The following is a 20,941-nucleotide window of genomic DNA, read 5'->3' as shown; positions in this document are numbered from 1 at the left end:
GTTATTGCGGCACGATTTGTTTTATTGTGGAGATGAACGAAGAAAAATATTTTAGAAGGGTTACGAATAAATGTGTCCTTTAACAATGATGATTTAAACAAAATCGCCGATTATTGCATGTATTTCTCGAGTGAAACACCTAAAGCCTGTTTTCCAGTCGACGTTGTAATATAATATACGATAAGAAAATTATGTTTGTGTAAGAAGAAAGTGAAACACATGCTATGATGCTTAGACAAATTAATAAATATAATATGATGTCTAAGTTTATAGGTGAGAAATGAGTTTAAATAATTGATTTGAAAAATGATTTATAAAAATATAAATACTGTAGTTATTTTATAATTATTATTATTGTATTGTCATAGGCTAATGATGTGTAAGAGAAAGTTATATACACTTGTATGAGTGTATTAAAGTAGAGAAACATTTTTAATGAACACGTTGCATTATGAAGAATGCATATAACGAAAAAAATATATTTATTATATACAAATATGTTTAATTAAATATGCATTTTTATACAAGAAATAAAAGTGGGTGAAATCTCCACCAACGAGAGGAAAACAAGTTGAGAATAAATATAACGGTGATGGAGCTGGAACGCTAATAAAAAAAACATAATACAGATGATCATTCGTATTCGTAATGAGTGAATAATCAATCAATCCAGTCTGTTCTAATGAAGACATTATAAATTATATACTAATTTACATACAGCTAATAAAGGCACAACAGGACAGTTATTGATGACAGATGATAATGTCGAATATTATTTATTATCTGGATGTGTTCAATGTTTGATAATATTGAATGGTGGCGCGTTAACATTTTATTTTGAGTCACGGAATAGTAATTAGGCAATTGGGTATTTTTTTCGCGTTCCATACTTACCACGGGTTGACGACATGCTTGGCCTCTCATACCTAGGCCTATCTATTATATCAACTTCACTTTTCTCTATATAGTCCATGGGCTGGAGGGGGGTTACCGTGCACCCCCCCCCCCCACCCCACAGTTAAACTTCTTTGGTATCATTTTCTTCCCACGGACATATAGAGTAAAAAAATCGATGTTAACAAGAAAAATATAGGGATGCATTGTATGTACTTGCGTCATTTGTAATGATCATCAGTGTTTTATCTTCAAATATTTTTTGGGGTAGGGGGTAACATTTATCCTAATAACCCAAGAATCCAACATCTAATTAGTATTATCTTAGTAACATTGTGTAGCATACATCTTTTAAAATCTTTTAAAATTTAAATAAAATTAATCGGAAGATTGTTAAGGTCAGTAGAGGTCAAAAGGTCATTGACCTTTTGCAAAATGCAAATTTTTCCCAAAATATAGATAAATTTCAATATCGTTTCTACAATTTTCAATATTTTTTATCTTAATTGTGTTTTACTTGTGCTTACTGACATATTGAATAAGAAAATATATGTTAACAAGATAAAAATTGCAGTTCATTATATACAAATTGTTATTTTTTATTGTTAAAAATTGCAATAAAAATACATTTTTTGGGGTAGGGGGTAACAATAATAGCAATAACCCAAGAATCAAACATCTAATTAGTATGATCTTGGTGTCGTTGTGTAGCATTTATGTTTTTTAATCATATAAAATTTGAATAAAATTAATCGAACCATTTTTAAGGTCAGTAGAGGTCAAAAGGTCACTGACCTTTTGCAAAATTGCAAATATTTGCCATAATGAGATACATTTCAATATCAAATCTCCAATTTTCAATATTTTTTATTTTAATTGTGTTTTACTTGTGTTTAGTGACATATTGAATAACAAAATATGTGTTAACATGAAAAAAATTGCACTGCATTAATACCAATTGTCATGTAATTTTGTTATTCTTCAAAATTACAATAAAAAGACATTTTTGGGGTAGGGGGTAACAATTATCCCAATAACCCAAGAATCCAACACCTAATTAGTATTATCTTGGTACCATTGTGTAGCATACATCTTTTAAAATCTTATAAAATTTAAATAAAAATTAATCGGACTATTAGTAGGGTCAGTAGAGGTCAAAAGGTCATTGACCTTTTACAAAAAAAGACATTTTTGCCAAAATATAGATAAATTTCAACATAGTATCTATAATTTTCAATATGTTTTATCTTAATTGTGTTTTACTTGTGCTTACTGACATATTGAATAAGAAAATATATGTTAACAAGATTAAAATTGCAGTTCATTATACACCAATTATCATTTTTTATTCTTAAAAATTGCAATAAAAATACATTTTTTGGGGTAGGGTGTAACATTAATAGCAATAACCCAAGAATCAAACATCTAATTAGTATGATCTTGGTGTCGTTGTGTAGCATTCGTGTTTTTTAATCATATAGAATTTTAATAAAATTAATTGAACCATGTTTAAGGTCAGTAGAGGTCAAAAAGGTCACTGACCTTTTGCAAAATTGCAAATATTTGCTATAATGAGATACATTTCAATATCAAATCTCCAATTTTTTCAATACTTTTTATTTTAATTGTGTTTTACTTGTGTTTACTGACATATTGAATAACAAAATATGTGTTAACATGAAAAAAATTGCACTGCATTAATACCAATTGTCATGTAATTTTGTTATTCTTCAAAATTACAATAAAAAGACATTTTTGGGGTAGGGGGTAGCATTAATACCAATAATCCAAGAATCAAACATCCATTGACCTTAATAATCGTTCGATTAATTTCATTTAAATTCAACATGATTACAAAAAAATATACTGTATGCTACACATCGATACCAAGATCGTACTAATTAGATGTTTGATTCTTGGGTTATTGGTATTAATGCTACCCCCTACCCCAAAAATGTCTTTTTATTGTAATTTTGAAGAATAACAAAATTACATGACAATTGGTATTAATGCAGTGCAATTATTTTCATGTTAACACACATTTTGTTATTCAATGTCAGTAAACACAAGTAAAACACAATTAAAATGAAAAGTATTGAAAAAATTGGAGATTTGATATTGAAATGTATCTCATTATGGCAAATATTTGCAATTTTGCAAAAGGTCAGTGACCTTTTTGACCTCTACTCACCTTAAACATGGTTCAATTAATTTTATTAAAATTCTATATGGTTAAAAAACACGAATGCTACACAACGACACAAAGATCATACTAATTAGATGTTTGATTCTTGGGTTATTGCTATTAATGTTACACCCTACCCCAAAAAATGTATTTTTATTACAATTTTTTAGAATAAAAAATGATAATTTGTGTATAATGAACTGCAATTTTAATCTTGTTAACATATATTTTCTTATTCAATATGTCAGTAAGCACAAGTAAAACACAATTAAGATAAAACATATTGAAAATTATAGATACTATGTTGAAATTTATCTATATTTTGGCAAAAATGTGCATTTTTGTAAAAGGTCAATGACCTTTTGACCTCTACTGACCCTACTAATAGTCCGATTAATTTTATTAAAATTTTATAAGATTTTAAAAGATGTATGCTACACAATGGTACCAAGATAATACTAATTAGGTGTTGGATTCTTGGGTTATTGGGATAATTGTTACCCCCTACCCCAAAAATGTCTTTTTGTTGTAATTTTGAAGAATAACAAAATTACATGACAATTGGTATTAATGCAGTACAATTTTTTTCATGTTAACACATATTTTGTTATTCAATATGTCACTAAACACAAGTAAAACACAATTAAAATGAAAAGTATTGAAAAAATTGGAGATTAGATATTGAAATGTATCTCATTATAGCAAATATTTGCAATTTTGCAAAAGGTCAGTGACCTTTTTGACCTCTACTGACCTTAAAAATGGTTCGATTAATTTTATTAAAATTCTATATGATTAAAAAACACGAATGCTACACAACGACACCAAGACCATACTAATTAGATGTTTGATTCTTGGGTTATTGCTATTAATGTTACACCCTACCCCAAAAAATGTATTTTTATTGCAATTTTTAAGAATAAAAAATGATAATTTGTGTATAATGAACTGCAATTTTAATCTTGTTAACATATATTTTCTTATTCAATATGTCAGTAAGCACAAGTAAAACACAATTAAGATAAAACATATTGAAAATTATAGATACTATGTTGAAATTTATCTATATTTTGGCAAAAATGTGCATTTTTGTAAAAGGTCAATGACCTTTTGACCTCTACTGACCCTACTAATAGTCCGATTAATTTTATTAAAATTTTATAAGATTTTAAAAGATGTATGCTACACAATGGTACCAAGATAATACTAATTAGGTGTTGGATTCTTGGGTTATTGGGATAATTGTTACCCCCTACCCCAAAAATGTCTTTTTGTTGTAATTTTGAAGAATAACAAAATTACATGACAATTGGTATTAATGCAGTGCAATTTTTTTCATGTTAACACATATTTTGTTATTCAATATGTCACTAAACACAAGTAAAACACAATTAAAATAAAAAATATTGAAAATTGGAGATTTGATATTGAAATGTATCTCATTATGGCAAATATTTGCAATTTTGCAAAAGGTCAGTGACCTTTTGACCTCTACTGACCTTAAAATTGGTTCGATTAATTTTATTCAAATTTTATATGATTAAAAAACATGAATGCTACACAACGACACCTAGATCATACTAATTAGATGTTTGATTCTTGGGTTATTGCTATTATTGTTATCCCCTACCCCAAAAAATGTATTTTTATTGCAATTTTTAACAATAAAAAATAACAATTTGTATATAATGAACTGCAATTTTTATCTTGTTAACATATATTTTCTTATTCAATATGTCAGTAAGCACAAGTAAAACACAATTAAGATAAAAAATATTGAAAATTGTAGATACGATATTGAAATTTATCTATATTTTGGGGAAAATTTGCATTTTGCAAAAGGTCAATGACCTTTTCACCTCTACTGACCTTAATAATCTTCCGATTAATTTTATTGAAATTTTAAAAGATTTTAAAAGATGTATGCTACACAATGTTACTAAGATAATACTAATTAGATGTTGGATTCTTGGGTTATTAGGATAAATGTTACCCCCTACCCCAAAAAATATTTGAAGATAAAACACTGATGATCATTACAAATGACGCAAGTACATACAATGCATCCCTATATTTTTCTTGTTAACATCGATTTTTTCACTCTATATGTCCGTGGGAAGAAAATGATACCAAAGAAGTTTAACTGTGGGGGAGGGGGGGGGTGCACGGTAACCCCCCTCCAGCCCATGGACTAATATATCTCCTCTCTCTCCCCTCTCTCTCCGACCGGCCGGCCGCGATTTTTTTTTTCGTACATAAGTTGGGGACCCCCTCATGAAACGTCACCAAATAAACCTCCTCACCGATCTCTCGCACACCACCACCACCGGCGGATTGCAGTCTACACTACTACTAGGCCTAGCCTGCTACGTAAATATACTGTAATTTTATTAATTATTTTACTTTCTGTTATATAAAAATTGCAACTTCTCTAGCTAGGCTAGGGCAGGCCAGGCTAGGCTAGTAGTAGGCCTGCTAGGCCTACTACTAAACTAGTTAGAGGGTAGGCCTAGCTAGCTAGGCCTACTAGCCTAGGCCCTAGCTAGCTAGTTGTTTAGTATGACCACCAGCCAGGCCTACCGTTGATATTAAATAATTAATTCATCATAGTTAATAGTTTCTATCCTTTCAATACAACAATCAATAATAAATCGCCGGTCCTACTAAACACCACCAGATACCACCAGCCATACCAACTAGGCTAGAGCAATAAATTCTACCAACAAAGTGCGAGGCAACGAGGCACGCGAGGCAGGGAAGGCATGCGAGGCAAGTCAGAAATTTATGCGAGGCATCGTTTTACCATCATCAAAAAATGCGAGGCATCATTTTATCATTTCTCAAAATTGCAAGGCAGGAAATCACCGAAATTGAAGTAGCCTACCCTAGGCCTAGGCCCGCTAGGCTAGTTTCCTTTTGCACCTGCCTTGTATTTTAACCAACTTTATCCTGAATACCACAGCTTATTAGAATTAGTAGGCCTACTTTAATGAAGAAAAATCACATAAAAGTAACAATAAATCCATTAAATTGGTGATTTTACAGACGTTGTTTTTCTCGCATTTCGCACACTCAATGTTCAATATTTTGGTTTCTATGGAACGCCAAAAGAGCAAAATTAATTAGAGGGCTAAAAACTCTGTGGAATCCATTTATATTTAACGCATTATTTGGTGAAAATCAAGTACAATTTCAATAGATTTTGTCACTGTCAGTAAGGAAAAATGTTACTGTTGATAATGTACACGGTTTCGTTACCTTTTAAAGAATAAAATAGAAAAATTCATCATAATATCCTTAGTAGGATGTCCTAGGTCTAGACTAGGTAGTGATGTTGATTTAGGATCGATTATTATTCTTTGAAAACAGAAAAGTATCAGCAGTAACATATTACAACATTTTTATTGACAAATTAACAAATATATTGAAATAAAACGTGTTTTTCACCAATAAATGCATGAGAAATTGACGCATTCCACTGAGTTTTAGTCCTCTATTATCGTTGCTCTTTTGGCGCTCCATAGAAACAAAAATATTGAACATTGAATAAGTGAAATTCGCGAACAGTGTGCGAGAAACACGACTGTAAAATCATTAATTTAAGGATTTATTTGTTACTTTTTATGTGATTCTTTCATTAAAGTACTCATGAGGTATACTTCTAAGGTGTGGTATATACACGATAAAGTTAGTTATTTATCAAATTTGGAGTAAAAATACAAGCTAAGGAAACTAGCGCCAGGTTTATTAGTACGTACATGGACAACAATAAATAAAAATCGTTCGTAATATACCTAGCTTACTAAAACAGGAATAGTGTATCATTATTAAATATTACACCAATTACTATTTTATCAAAATTGATTAGATTATTTTCTACATAGGCCTCTTATCTAGGTTAGGGCTAAGCATATTAGCTAAAGTTTAATTTTAGGCCTAGTATTACAAGTCTTTTTTCACACGCGCTCCAGAATTCTGTTGCAATTTTTTTCTTTGCGGCATGTTATTGGATCGGCATATCAGTTAACGCCAGTTATTGAACTTGTCCTGGCAATCGCTGTTCACTTTATTTGCGAGAGAGGTACACGTGTTGTTCCTAGAGAATGGAATGTCAAAAAATGTCTTTGGCACGCTGCTCAGAGAGAAGTCTGTGCGTTGCTGCTGAAACCACGTGCTATAGGAGGGGAATGCACCACAATCCTCTGAGCTGAGGGCTGAATCATTCCGCTACCTGCTAAATAGTAAAGAGGGATTTTCCATCTCTCGGGTCTACCGGATCTAGGCGCAGGGGTGTGACAAAATATTATTTTCACTCTGCTATGTTCGAGAGACATGTGAGTAAAATAAAATAAACAACATGATGAGTGTATACACGAATCTATTTAGATACGCTTGTATCGATTGATTATTAGGCCTATAATATAGCATAATAGCACGTTAAGATATGCCTCGCACCTTTTTGAAATTGTAAACTATATGCCTCGCATGCCTCGCACTTTTGGAAATGATAAAATGATGCCTCGCACAAATATTTGGCATGCCGCGCTTGCCTCGCGTGCCTCGCTGCCTCGCACTTTGTCAACACTCGAATCTATTTAGATACGCTTGTATCGATTGATTATTAGGCCTATAATATAGCATAATAGCACGTTAAGATATGCCTCGCACCTTTTTGAAATTGTAAACTATATGCCTCGCATGCCTCGCACTTTTGGAAATGATAAAATGATGCCTCGCACAAATATTTGGCATGCCGCGCTTGCCTCGCGTGCCTCGCTGCCTCGCACTTTGTCAACACTCACCAGAGAGCAGCCACCTGATTATTAAGGGTAGGCCTAGCCTATATTGCAAATTGCAAAAATCATAGTTGACCGTTGAATACAATACACAAGAGACACGGATGAATGCGTTCGTTTCGTTGCTATAATGTTTATCAAACGCATTCGGTTCTGGAATACGACGGCGAGAAATTCAACTTTAAACTTCAATTTTATCAGTTTCTGAAAGAATTAAGCTTTGAAATTTGCAGTATACCCTTAATAATCAATTCCAAACAGGTGGCTGCTCTCTGGTGGTAGGATTTATTGCTCTAGTAGGTATCTGGTGGTGTTTAGTAGGACCCTAAATCGCAAATAGCGTGCACGACGCATGGTGGGAAGGGTTTTGTTGTTTGTATTGTATATGTACGCGTCATGACGTCTGCTCCTTCCCACAAGCATTTTGAAAGGACATTCCTCATAAAATCAAGCTATTTACGATAAACCTTATAATGCATGCTCAATAAATGTTTGATAAATACTAATATTGATTATGACATCTCTCCATATCGTGAGTGGTCAGTGCTCACGCACCAGGTTCAAAACCCATTGATGACAGCATCTTTCATCATTCATTTTTTTACTCATCGTCTTTATCATCATCATCTTTTCTTACCATTTGCCAAGACGGAATGAAGTTTAGAACAGCCTTTTTCTAGTTATATTCAGATATAATGTTAAAATTATCCTGTTCTAAAATCATTACTGAAATATTAATAAAATATTTGTCCTTAGTTACTTTATAATTGTTCTTCCATTTAGGGTATGCTTAGCAGATCTACTGTAAATTTCCTCAGCAACTGTAGATTTAATTGCAAAATAGTTTCATGCTTTCCATATTTAACCAGAAATCATATTCAAGTAAAACATCAAGTTAATTCAGTACATGATCAAAAGGTATTACTAATAAACTAATCACACTTACAGGAGATAAAAGTATTGGCAAGGGTAATAAAAGTATTGAAGAATATACTAACTGTACTGCAGTTGAATTTTCGGATCAACTGCCGTTTTGGTTCCGGAGTTTTTTTTTAGGGTTATTCCATTATTAAAGTGGGGGTGTGTGGTTATGAATATTGTGTGCAGGTACGTCAATAGAAATGACATTGAGAGCCCTCTTCTGTCAGTTGACTGGTTCCCGGTCTACCGCCTTGTAATTGACTTAATCATGATTGAATTCCAACAACTTAAGAATATACAAAATGTTTACATAATTATATAACAATGTATATCTATCTAATAATGTTTTTATTTTTTTGCAGATAGGAGGATCATCAATAAAATAAAATGATAAAAATTCCAGGCATTTAATATACGGTTTACTGATAAAATATAATGTACCAATGAAATAAACCTGGTGTTCTGAAACATATTTTAATAACTTTTGCCGGCCTAGCGCCTATGTGTATCTAAATCTATCTAAATAACTAAGTTAGTACAGTATTAACAAATAAAGGGTTAGGGTTATGTATAATAAAATGATAGAAATGAGGCATTATCTAATAATGTTTTTATTGATTTTTTTTTCAAATTTTTATAGTTTTAAAGTTCAAGTACCGTTTTTATAGCGTTATGTATCCTGTAAATGCTAACCTAAAAACGTTGTCTGAATGTTTCTTTTGACGTTATAGAAATGTAATAAAATAACGGTTATTAGTGAACCTAAACATTAACCAAACACTAACGTTAGAAAACCACTATGTGATTGCTGGACTGCCACAATGGAACAATAGACCTAGGTATGGTAAACAAAGAAATCACGTCAAAGCAGGGTGGAGACGGAATTTTAAGACAAAGGCGTTCTTTACAAATGCAAATCTGGTGGTGGAATACAACATGATCAATGCTGACAGAAATTCACGTAAACTCTGCAGTAAAAAAGAAACATTATTTGCGTATTAAATCACTATATAAAATGTTCAGCTTGTTTAATTAATATACTGTACAATAATAACCGTACTATGATTTTCTTTTTTAACCTGTTTTGAACGTCTCTTTTATCTACTACAAGGAATAATTTCGCCAGTGTGGCATAGCAAAAACCTATACAAAACAACCTTATTGCTACACATTTCGAAAATTGTGTAGCAAAAAATACAATACAAAACTATGTTTCTCGACTAAATCAGTTTGATTAGCAATTTTGCTAAAATTTTGAAATGAAATTTTTCACTGTACTACAGACTCCTACTTTTAATTTTAATGCTAGTCGATATATGATTTCTATACTGTACTTACTGTTTATTACAGCTCATACATAGTTGCTATTCTCTTGAGGCTCAAGACGACCAAATAGAGACAGTTTGATATCCAAGTACAACTTGTAACTAGAATTTAATTCGTCACTTTGACGAATTATAGGTGATCATTTTTATCATTTTATTGACATTCATATTTTTTAAACATGCACCTACGTTAACATACAATCGGAAAATGTTGATGTATGCCATCCTATTATACGCTTATAGTGCTGAGTTGTGCCTATTATATGCCATATACAATATGTACAGTATATACTGTACTGTGTATATCTATATACAGTGTAGCATAGGTGAAATTACGGGACCCACATCATGTTCTAATTTTTTGGTATGATGACGTTGTCAAAATAAACTTGAAGATAACAATATCGAAAGATAATGAATTGAGTAATAAAATATAACAATTGGAAGAAAATTTGGCACGTAGAAGGGCGGTGCGCGCTATTTAAAAATTGTATAACTTTTACGAAAGTGATGAAAAAAATACTTTTTAACTTCAACTGGCCATACGGTAACATCAAAACATCCAATAGGCTTAATTTTTATATGAACGTTACACAAATGTCAAAATGTTAACATAGTTCACAAAATGTTATGTTTGCAAGTTTCAGAGAAAAGCGTTACACAAAAATCATACAGAAAGAAAGAAGAGAAATAAAAAGTTGATGTTGATGATGATTTCGTACAATCACAAGAGGTTATCAGCAACTTCGTTGCAGATAACCAATAAAGATTTGATACAATAACAATAGGTGATCATTTTATTCTAAATGATCACCTAATTATGAATATTAAATTCCTGCTTCCAGACGACGTCACACTTCGGTTTAATCAGACCTTAAAAAACCTAGTATTTGATTTTCTTTACCAAAATGATTATATATTGTACCGTTACTACTGTATTATTCCAACACGTAATTGCTATTCTCTCTCTCTCTTTCTCTTTTATTTCTAGGCGTTTTTTAAAGATAAATCAGTCCTTAAAAACCTAGCTATTTTGGTTTGAAATAATCATAACCTATTGTACCGTTATGTTGATTTGTTAAACAGTACAGTACATAAAATTTCATTAAATTCAATCTTCAATTTGAATGAAAAGGCTAAACGGTAGTGTTTCAAATTTTGAGTATAAAAAAAAATTGTTGGGAAGAATAAATATTAATAAAATATATGTAATCAGGTTAAGAAACAAAAACCGCTGTAGCATAGTTTTACTTTTTTTTATCGCTGCACAAAGGTGTCTCATTGAAGCTTACAATATTACATAATAAAGCATATAACAATATCACTCATGCCGACATGGAGCTATGTATACAAACTAAAATATGGCACATGTATATAAACCAAGATCAGTTGTCTTCAAATCACTCATTTTTCGAAAAACTTTCAACTATATTATAGGCCTACAACTCCAATATTTTACTGCGTTCTCGATTTGATTTTACTGTGATTTAAACCAAGGACCATGCTGCCGAAGATAGGACCACATTTGTTTAATGGATTTGATGACTACCTGGACTTTTTCCAACGAAGGGGTTTTTATCCAACTGCCAAGGATTGCTCGTACTGTAATGTACCAATGTACATGTCTACTCGTAACCGTAAGTGTTCTCATCATTAATTATTATAATTACATTTAAAAAACGTAATTTTAATATTTATAACCTGTACCATTATATGTATACTTATGTCTTTATTATAACCTGCATTTTATGTGCAATTATTTAGTAATTTTATGTACCATTTATTCAGTTACTGTAATGTAAGTTAAGTAATTAATTAATTGTAAGTAAATAATGATGTAATTTAATAAAAAATATTTATATTATTGAAATGAATTTCTAAATAAAAATACATTGTCAATTAAATTTTGTTGTTATGTTTGGTTTATTTTTTGCTATCCTATGTATTATGATAATTTTGCTATTCTATGTATTAGAATATTTATATATAACAGCATATCAAAATCTTTTAATAAAGAAACTAAACAAAATTTGTAAAAAGTATACATGAATGATTTGCATTTGTATAGAACGCCTTTGTCTTAAAATTCCGTCTCCACCCTGCTTTGATGTGATTTCTTTGTTTAACATACCTAGGTCTATTGTTCCATTGTGGCAGTCCAGCAAACACATAGTGGTTTTCTAATGTTAGTGTTTGGTTAATGTTTAGGTTCACTATAACCGTTATTTTATTACATTTCTATAACGTCAAAAGAAACATTCAGATAACGTTTTTAGGTTAGCATTTACAGGATACATAACGCTATAAAAACGGTACTTGAATTTTAAAACTATAAAAATCAGAAAAAAAAATCAATAAAAACATTATTAGATAATGCCTCATTTCTATCATTTTATTATACATAACCCTAACCCTTTATTTGTTAATACTGTACTAACTTAATTATTTAGATAGATTTAGATACACAAAGGCGCTAGGCCGGCAAAAGTTATTAAAATATGTTTCAGAACACCAGGTTTATTTCATTGGTACATTATATTTTATCAGTAAACCGTATATTAAATGCCTGGAATTTTTATCATTTTATCTTATTGATGATCCTCCTTTATCTGCAAAAAAATAAAAACATTATTAGATAGATCTACATTGTTATATAATTATGTAAACATTTTGTATATTTTTAAGTTGTTGGAATTCGATCATGATTAAGTCAATTACAAGGCGGTAGACCGGGAACCAGTCAACTGACAGAAGAGGGCTCTCAATGTCATTTCTATTGACGTACCTGCACACAATATTCATAACCACACACCCCCCACTTTAATAATGGAATAACCCTAAAAAAAAACTCCGGAGCCAAAACGGCAGTTGATCCGAATTTTCTTCAATACAATTCTTTTAGACTGATTTTTTTTTAAATGTTGTATAAATCTATGTATTTAGTTTTGAGAATGCACAATGCGTCAATAATGTCTGTATTGCATTATAATTACATGACATATGACAATAAATTTGAAAAAAATCATAATTAGCACTCCAAATATTCTATTTTGAATAATTTATACTTTATACTGGTAGAGATTGATAGAGCTTAGTTAGGAAGACTCATATGTGAAATGCTGTAATGTATTTTGTGGAAACAAAACATTAGTGTTATTAATTTGAACATACAGTAGCACAACCGCCCAAAACAATTTTTCCTACCTATTTCTATACTTTTCTAGCTACTTCCCTGAATGATATTTTAAATTCTATGAACAGGTTAAAATGTCGAGTTATGGCCCAGCTAAAAGGATTGTCGGCTTAGACAAGAACGTGTGGGTTGAGTTTTCTGCATTGGCTGCTGAGACGAAGGCTGTAAACTTGGGACAGGTAAACCCTTTTTTGCTTAATTATTGGACATCATCTAATTCTTAATATTACGTGGGACGTAGTAGTAGTATGCCGGTATAAACAACGTAAAAGCCGCTGAACCAATCAAATCCTGGACATACACAATGTACTTGCATGATTGCACAGTCCCGCCTATGTTTTTCCAGTTCGTTGCTATAGTATTTAATCTTCATACAATGAGAAAATACTGGTTTTGTTTGTTTATTATCGGGTTAATGAATCCGGTGTGAGATAAAAGTGGTATTATAGTGATTTACTCCAATTTTTGTAGGGTTTTCCAGACTTTGCAACACCAGGCTATATGATAGAGGCCTTGAAGGAAGCTACCACTCATGCTAATCCTCTCATGAACCAGTATACAAGGGCGTTTGTAAGTATTAGTTTCTCATGTTAATACCCTTTTGAACTTGTATACATTTCTGACGTTAATCTTCTTTAACAACCGTTTGTATCCGTTTCTCATTCAAACATAACTTGTCACAATTCTTTTTGTTTCCTTCATTCAGGGTCATACAAGACTCGTCAATGCGTTAGCTGCACTGTATGGTAAATTTCAGAACCGAACTATTGAGCCAACAAAAGAAATATTAGTGACAATTGGTGCTTATGGTTCGCTCTTTAACTCCATCATGGGTCTTGTAAACCCAGGAGATGAGGCAAGTACACTTTATATATTATTATTATAACTCACCGAATTAAAATTCAACAAATACTTTATACAGTCACCTCTCCCAATACTGGAATCCCTGAAAACCGGAAACTTAACCAAAACCAGACTTTTCTTGAAGTCCAAAAGCTCCCAAATTCCTCTTTTATTAAAAACACATTCTGAATACCAGACATTCTGTAAAATCAGACATATTTGTCCTGCCCAAAGGTGTCCAGTATTGGAAGAGTTGACTTTAATAATAACAATGACAATGAAAGATCTATACAGCAGGTAGCAAGATCATTTATTATTGCTATTGGCTGAACTACAAAAGTTGCCACTCAAATTGCGTATTCGATTGGGAACTTTTGTTGCCAACTATGACAATTGTAAGTGGGAGAAGGATTTTGATTGAAGCATTTATTTTGAAGAAGGTTGTTGGATTAGAGGTTGGATTAGAGGTTGGATATTATATTGTAAAGTTATTGTGAAACTGTTGTTTAAAGTGCTTACTGGATTGTTGAAAGTTGAAGTTGATTGAAATTAAAGCTTTGTTTTTGAGTTATTTTACAACTTTGTGGATTTTGTGTGTATACTTTTATGTCACAAGGGAGTTCCTAAAGTATTTTCAACCGCTCGGAAACATACGTGAGAGGAGTTCGTGACATAATTTGGTGGCAGCGGTGTTCAGCCTAATTTGGTGGCAGTGGTTATTTCGATCTACTGTTCGACTTAACTGTGTATTTATCTACGGTTGTGATATTTTGTGGTGTAGCAGTTTGATCTACTGTATTTTGCCATAGATTGGTGGCTGTTTTAGGATCAACTGTACTTTATTGATATTTTGAGGAAGCGGTATTCTCTACCGGATCTTGTTGTTGATTGTTTATCAGCCATATTTTAAATCTGGATGAGGGTCTTGTTACTAGTTAATCGTAGTTACCGAGACGTTCACAAGTCTACTGTTCCAAATAAATAATGTACTGTTCTTAAAACAATGTTTGTGTACTTACGATTAAACAAAACGTAGCACCACGGCTTCCGTAAAATATCACAGTATCGTAAGTACCGCTTTCACAAAATATCAATAAAGTACAGTTGATCCTAAAACAGCCACCAATCTATGGCAAAATACAGTAGATCAAACTGCTACCACAAAATATCACAACCGTAGATAAATACACAGTTAAGTCGAACAGTAGATCGAAATAACCGCTGCCACCAAATTAGGCTGAACACCGCTGCCACCAAATTAGGCTGAACATCGCTGCCACCAAATTATGTCACGAACTCCTCTTACGTATGTTTCCGAGCGGTTGAAAATACTTTAGGAACTCCCTTGTGACATAAAAGTATACACACAAAATCCACAAAGTTGTAAAATAACTCAAAAACAAAGCTTTAATTTCAATCAACTTCAACTTTTAACAATCCAGTAAGCACTTTAAACAACAGCTTCACAATGACTTTACAATATAACATCCAACCTCTAATCCAACCTCTAATCCAACAACCTTACAATAGTTTACATCCCTTTATATACAAGATGCTCCTATCCTTCTAGATCATTCTTTATACTTCTCATTATTACATGATTACAGTTTCTATTAATAGCACTTCTGGAATGTTCTTGATTGTTCTTATTAATTATATATGGTTTCTTAAATCAAAACATCTTATTCTAGAATGTTCATGTAAATACTATGTTACTCTATATGTTAGGGAATGGTAATTTATTACACTCAACGTAAAGATTCGTTTTGATACTTTTGTATTCGAATTGTAAATTTGTGCTCAACAGAAAGTCATTCGAATAGAAAACGTTGACAACGAAAGCTTTTTCGTTAAGAACAATCTCAACGCTCAAAATACTCCGTTAAAGAAGTACTCAACGGAAAAACTACTAAACGGTACACTCGAATATGACAAAATTTTGGCCGCACAGTCTGTATACAGTTTATAGATGGTGCACACTACAGATTGGTTTTCAAGAACCAGCCTCACAATATTCTCACAATTTTGACAAAAACCTTAATATCCAATGTTGGAATATAATGTATTGCATGTAATACGAAATCAACCAATTAAATGACAAGGATAACACAACTAGTTGTGTAATAATTGATTAATACTCATATAAATATTTTTTTATTTAATTGTTGCATGTACGTTTTCCTGTTTATAGTATGTACATTAAAACCAAACACTGTTCTTGTTCTATGACTTTGAATAGATAATACAGAAACTACTTGCTTCACTTTACAGCCTCATCGCCGAGAGGTCCATGTACTTCTCCGCCTGTGCTGCCTAGGACCTCACAAGATTTTTCCTTTTGTTTCTATTCTGTGCAATTGTTTTTATTTTTGCTAGATACTTTGCCGTTTTGATGATACAGAAAGTAAAAGAAAAATTGTGACAAATCTATTATTATTATTATTTTATAGGTAATTATCATTGAGCCCTTCTTTGATTGCTACAAACCAATGGTTTTACTGGCTGGTGGTGTTCCAAAGTATATCCCATTAAAACCAGTAAGTAGATTTGTATTTTTTCTGTTACTTATGCAATATTGTAAATATAAAATAATATATATTTATCCATGTTATTATGTTGACCATGTAAGTTTTTAACATTTGTATTTTTAAAGGTTTTAAAGCACATAACCAAATGAATAAATTCTTTAAAGACACTGACTTTTAAAGAATCTAATATCCCTTTCACATTAAACACCATGGTGATGTGAAATATTAATTTAATTAATACTATATTTTTAATATTTATATAATAATTTTAAATTGAGAGTATATTAGTTTACCCACAGTAAGGGATTAATAAAGTTTTACTTTTACTGCTAAAATATATCTATTTTTTCTATCTAGAGAGAAAATGCCGAGAGTACAAAAGACTGGATATTGGATCCAATTGAATTTGCAGCCATGTTTAATGATAAAACAAAAATGATTATTGTCAACAACCCAAACAATCCACTAGGCAAGGTAAAATTACCTAAATATATATCTGGCCCTGTTCACGCCTATCGCCACTGATGCATGTAGTGACACTAAAATAACTACAGACAGACTACACACTTGAAATGGATTGAGAGACACTAATTTTTATTACTGAATTATCTGTCTTTTGCAAGCATTAAAAAAAAAAAAACTATGGATGTGGGATGGCTTCAGCTTCATAATGTCTAGCCACTGTCTCCTATCTTGTTGCTGTTTTGGTAGCTTTTGTTAGATATTGTACTGTAGTCGTTGTCTTTCACACACTGTACTATCAATTTACTTGTGCATGTGCGGTAGTCAGTAGATTTGCAAATATTTGATCTATAAAATGGAAATTACATTTCTTAGGAAAAAAACACCATCAGATGCCGATTGTTAGGAAGGAAACCGAACATGTTTGATTGAAAATAGAATATTTCTTGTTTCTTCTTCAGGTTTTTACAAAAGATGAATTAACAATGATAGCAGAATTATGCAAGAAACATAATGTGATCTGCATCAGCGATGAAGTCTACGAATGGATGATATACACAGGAAATAAACATGAAAGAATTGGTAAAGAATCCATAAACATTGTCATGATAATGAGTATTATTGTAATTGTCATACTTTTATATATGTTTGGCATTACCTGTGTGTAATGACAGATGGGTGTTAATAGGGTCGTACTGTAGCTTACGACATTGGAGATCATAGTGCATAAACATGGGTGTGCATAGCATTGAGTGTACATTCATGTTTTTGGCTGCATCACTGACAGGGCTTGGATAAAAAGTGCTGCAAGTGTTGTAATACTTTGAATTTCTTATATATTTATACTGGGTAACCTCTTCAGTCAAAGACTGGTCTCCCAGAGGGCCCAGTTATGATCAGTGGCTGTGTGTGAACTAGTACACAAGGGTAACCCCCTACTCGTCTCGAAAGATGTAGTAGGTTCTTTAAAGTACACATGATGTGTACACTGGACCTATAGTATGGTTTATAGTCCTTATCCGAGAAGACTTGTTCTACCACAAGAACCATGGAGCGAGTGAGCCTTGAACGCTTGCCGATGTAATGGCTACATACTACGGTTCCACTGTCATAACCGCTCTGCCCACTCGCTCTTGATCAACTTTTTTTCCTTGTAGCCTCGTATCCAGGCATGTGGGAACGAACTATTACAATAGGCAGTGCAGGAAAGACCTTTAGTGCAACAGGTTGGAAGGTAAGAATGAAGAATTAGTCTATAAAAACTACATACATATGCAGCAACTTTTTAAGTATAGAAATTACATCTTTAAACTATCGTATTTACATTTATTTCTATTTAGCTTGGATGGGGCATTGGACCAGAGAACCTAATGAAGGGGCTACGTGTAGTTCACCAGCATTCAGTATACTGCTGTCCAACACCACTGCAGGTAACAACCACCTATTTAATATTGTAAAAAAATAACACTATTATTGTCGTCTATCTGCAAGTTCTGTCTATTTGCTTCCAATACTTTTTTTTTTATTATTGCTGGCATACATCAATTGAACATTTCCATTCAAATTTTCTTTCAAATTAGTTTAAAGAAGTTTAATAACAGCATTTTAAATATTATTTCAGGAAGCAGTAGCAGTTGGTTTAGAAACAGAATTAGCAAGGTTTGGCCAACCTGACTGTTATTTGACGTCTTTGGCAGAAGAACTAGAAGAGAAACGAAACAAAGTCTGCAAGGTTTTACATGAAATCGGATTGGAGCCTATAGTGCCTGATGGAGGCTACTTTATCCTTGCTGATGTGTCTAAAATAAGTAAGCTATTATTAAAGAATAATTATGAGGTTTAATTGTTAATCATGAAAACAAAAGTTTTTTTTTTTAATAGTTCACTTTTTAAAAAGACGAAAATTAAATTTATGAATTCAGATTTTGTCATTAGATTTTGATTGTTTTTTTGTGTAATCTCTCACTAGATGTTGATTTTGATGATGGAACTTCTGACACAAGGGACTATAAGTTTGTTCGATGGCTAACAAAAAATGTGGTATGTCTTAAACATTGTTTTACTTAAGTTAAAAATTAACAATTTGAATAGTTTAAGTCTCGTCTCTTAACTTACAATTAATTTCTGATTTATTATTTATTAATTTCTTAGGGAGTAGCAACAATCCCTCCCAGTGCATTTTTTAGTGATGATCATAAATATATTGGAGAGAAATATATTAGGATTTGTATTATTAAGGTACGTATAAATGGTCTTTTCACAAACTTGATTTTTTAATTTCTTCCCAGTTTAAGGCGGGTGCATGCTGAACAACATGCACAGGAAGCGACACGCATGTATGTAAATGTTTAATATGCATCGGCCTTTAAATTTAACAGGAAAGATTTTAAAAGAAAATTTTTTTTTTTTACAGGAGGAGAGTACACTGGAAAAAGGGTTAGAACTTCTGAAGACATTAAATAAATAAAAAAGACAAATATTAAGTATTTTCAAAAGCAACTATTAACTCTCCAAATAATTATTACTAGGTATTTTAAAAATAAATATATTTTAAATTGGTGTCTATTTTTCGGAAGAAAACTTTTAATTTGGTTTAGGGTACAAAATTACGTACATTTTCCTTTTTAAATGATACTATGTTATAAATTGCCAAAAGATTATGGGATATCACAAACTATTTTTCTGGTATGTCATGTACACATAAACAGTATTCATAATTTAATTCTAATACCTGATTCTAGGAAACTATACACATAGAAATTGATCCTTATAGGTCAAGTTCAATATTGAATATCGAAACGTGGCAGGCTGAAGGCGCTTGACCTTTGACAAGATCGTCTAACATTTTTTGGTATATTAACTTTACAATACTTAGTGTTGTATATTCTGGTACAGCCGCTCCATAATCTCTTTGCTTTTCTTCCTCATATCTACATTTTTTTAATTTATACTAACAAATATCTTTTTATTAATATTATAATAATAAATATATCAAAAATTGGTTAAATAATATTTATCGCATAATATACAATCTACGATAATTTAATTAATTTATATAAAAGATGTATTAAATAAATAACATCATTTGAATAAAAGAACAAAGCACACATCTACACATACCGGTAATCAAACATCGTATACTCTATTCAATCTTCTATCGACTAAAGCCGAAGTATAGTCGTTACCTCGGGACCGTTCTATGGTTACCACCAGGTAGGCTTACTTCATTAAAGCTTCTATGAATGGATGTACTGGTTGGGAGCAGGAACGCTAGTAGACCAAACCCAGTACCGTTTGGATTACGATCAATCGGGAAATTACCTCACGACGCAACAAACTAGTTGTATATGAAGTTTATTTATTACAATACAGTCGTGATTGATTGATAATAATATGAACTTCAGGTCTTCACCCAATTTCCCAAATCTACATTAATTCTGGTTTTTTTTGTAGCCCTTTTCATCATTTTCAATTTTCTTTTGATTTTTATACGAATCTGAAATATATTGTTACATATTGGTAAAACTAATATTTTATTATGGTTAAATATTTAAGAATTTGCATGCAATAGAAAAATAATGTTTGTGGTTCTAAAAGTAATTATGAAATTATTGAATTATTAGATAATTAATAAGTGTATGTTGATGTTAAATAATTTTTATATTGGAAAGTCTTCCTTGAATTCCGCAATAAAGCCAAAATATTCTCAAGAATAAATATTTGTATTTGTATATTGAAAAGTTGTTACTTGCATCGTGTCAAAGGTTAATATCTTATCACAAAAGAGCAAACAA

General features: G+C 31.6%; 1 protein-coding gene across 3 annotated transcripts; it reads left to right on the top strand.

The window, feature by feature from the left end:
- The first annotated feature begins 5,379 nt into the window (after positions 1-5,379).
- Positions 5,380-20,813, top strand: LOC140046972 (kynurenine--oxoglutarate transaminase 3-like). Of its 3 annotated transcripts, XM_072091754.1 has the most exons (15): positions 5,380-5,460; positions 8,659-8,793; positions 13,383-13,493; positions 13,786-13,884; positions 14,021-14,170; positions 16,608-16,694; positions 17,043-17,159; positions 17,609-17,729; positions 18,305-18,381; positions 18,488-18,577; positions 18,769-18,955; positions 19,117-19,187; positions 19,299-19,385; positions 19,561-19,614; positions 19,666-20,813. In XM_072091754.1, exons 2-14 carry the CDS (start codon positions 8,662-8,664, stop codon positions 19,612-19,614), a joined length of 1,383 nt encoding a protein of 460 aa, XP_071947855.1. In that variant the 5' UTR covers positions 5,380-5,460; positions 8,659-8,661; the 3' UTR covers positions 19,666-20,813. The 3 variants fall into 3 exon arrangements, with proteins under 3 accessions (XP_071947855.1, XP_071947854.1, XP_071947856.1); XM_072091753.1 differs by having other exon boundaries at positions 19,561-20,812; XM_072091755.1 differs by lacking the exon at positions 8,659-8,793 and having other exon boundaries at positions 5,388-5,460; positions 19,561-20,812.
- The last annotated feature ends 128 nt before the right edge of the window (positions 20,814-20,941 follow it).

The sequence above is a fragment of the Antedon mediterranea genome, chromosome 4 (assembly GCF_964355755.1).
Source record: "Antedon mediterranea chromosome 4, ecAntMedi1.1, whole genome shotgun sequence".
NCBI classification, from domain to species: Eukaryota; Metazoa; Echinodermata; class Crinoidea; order Comatulida; family Antedonidae; genus Antedon; species Antedon mediterranea.
This window is presented reverse-complemented; position numbering and strand designations above follow the sequence as displayed.

Coding starts and splice junctions, on each gene's coding strand:
- LOC140046972 (XM_072091754.1), top strand. CDS start 8,662: ATGCTTAGCAGATCTACTGTAAATTTCCTCAGCAACTGTAGATTTAAT. Junction 17,160..17,608: donor CAAACAATCCACTAGGCAAG/GTAAAATTACCT, acceptor TTTCTTCTTCAG/GTTTTTACAAAAGATGAATT. Junction 18,956..19,116: donor TGCTGATGTGTCTAAAATAA/GTAAGCTATTAT, acceptor ATCTCTCACTAG/ATGTTGATTTTGATGATGGA.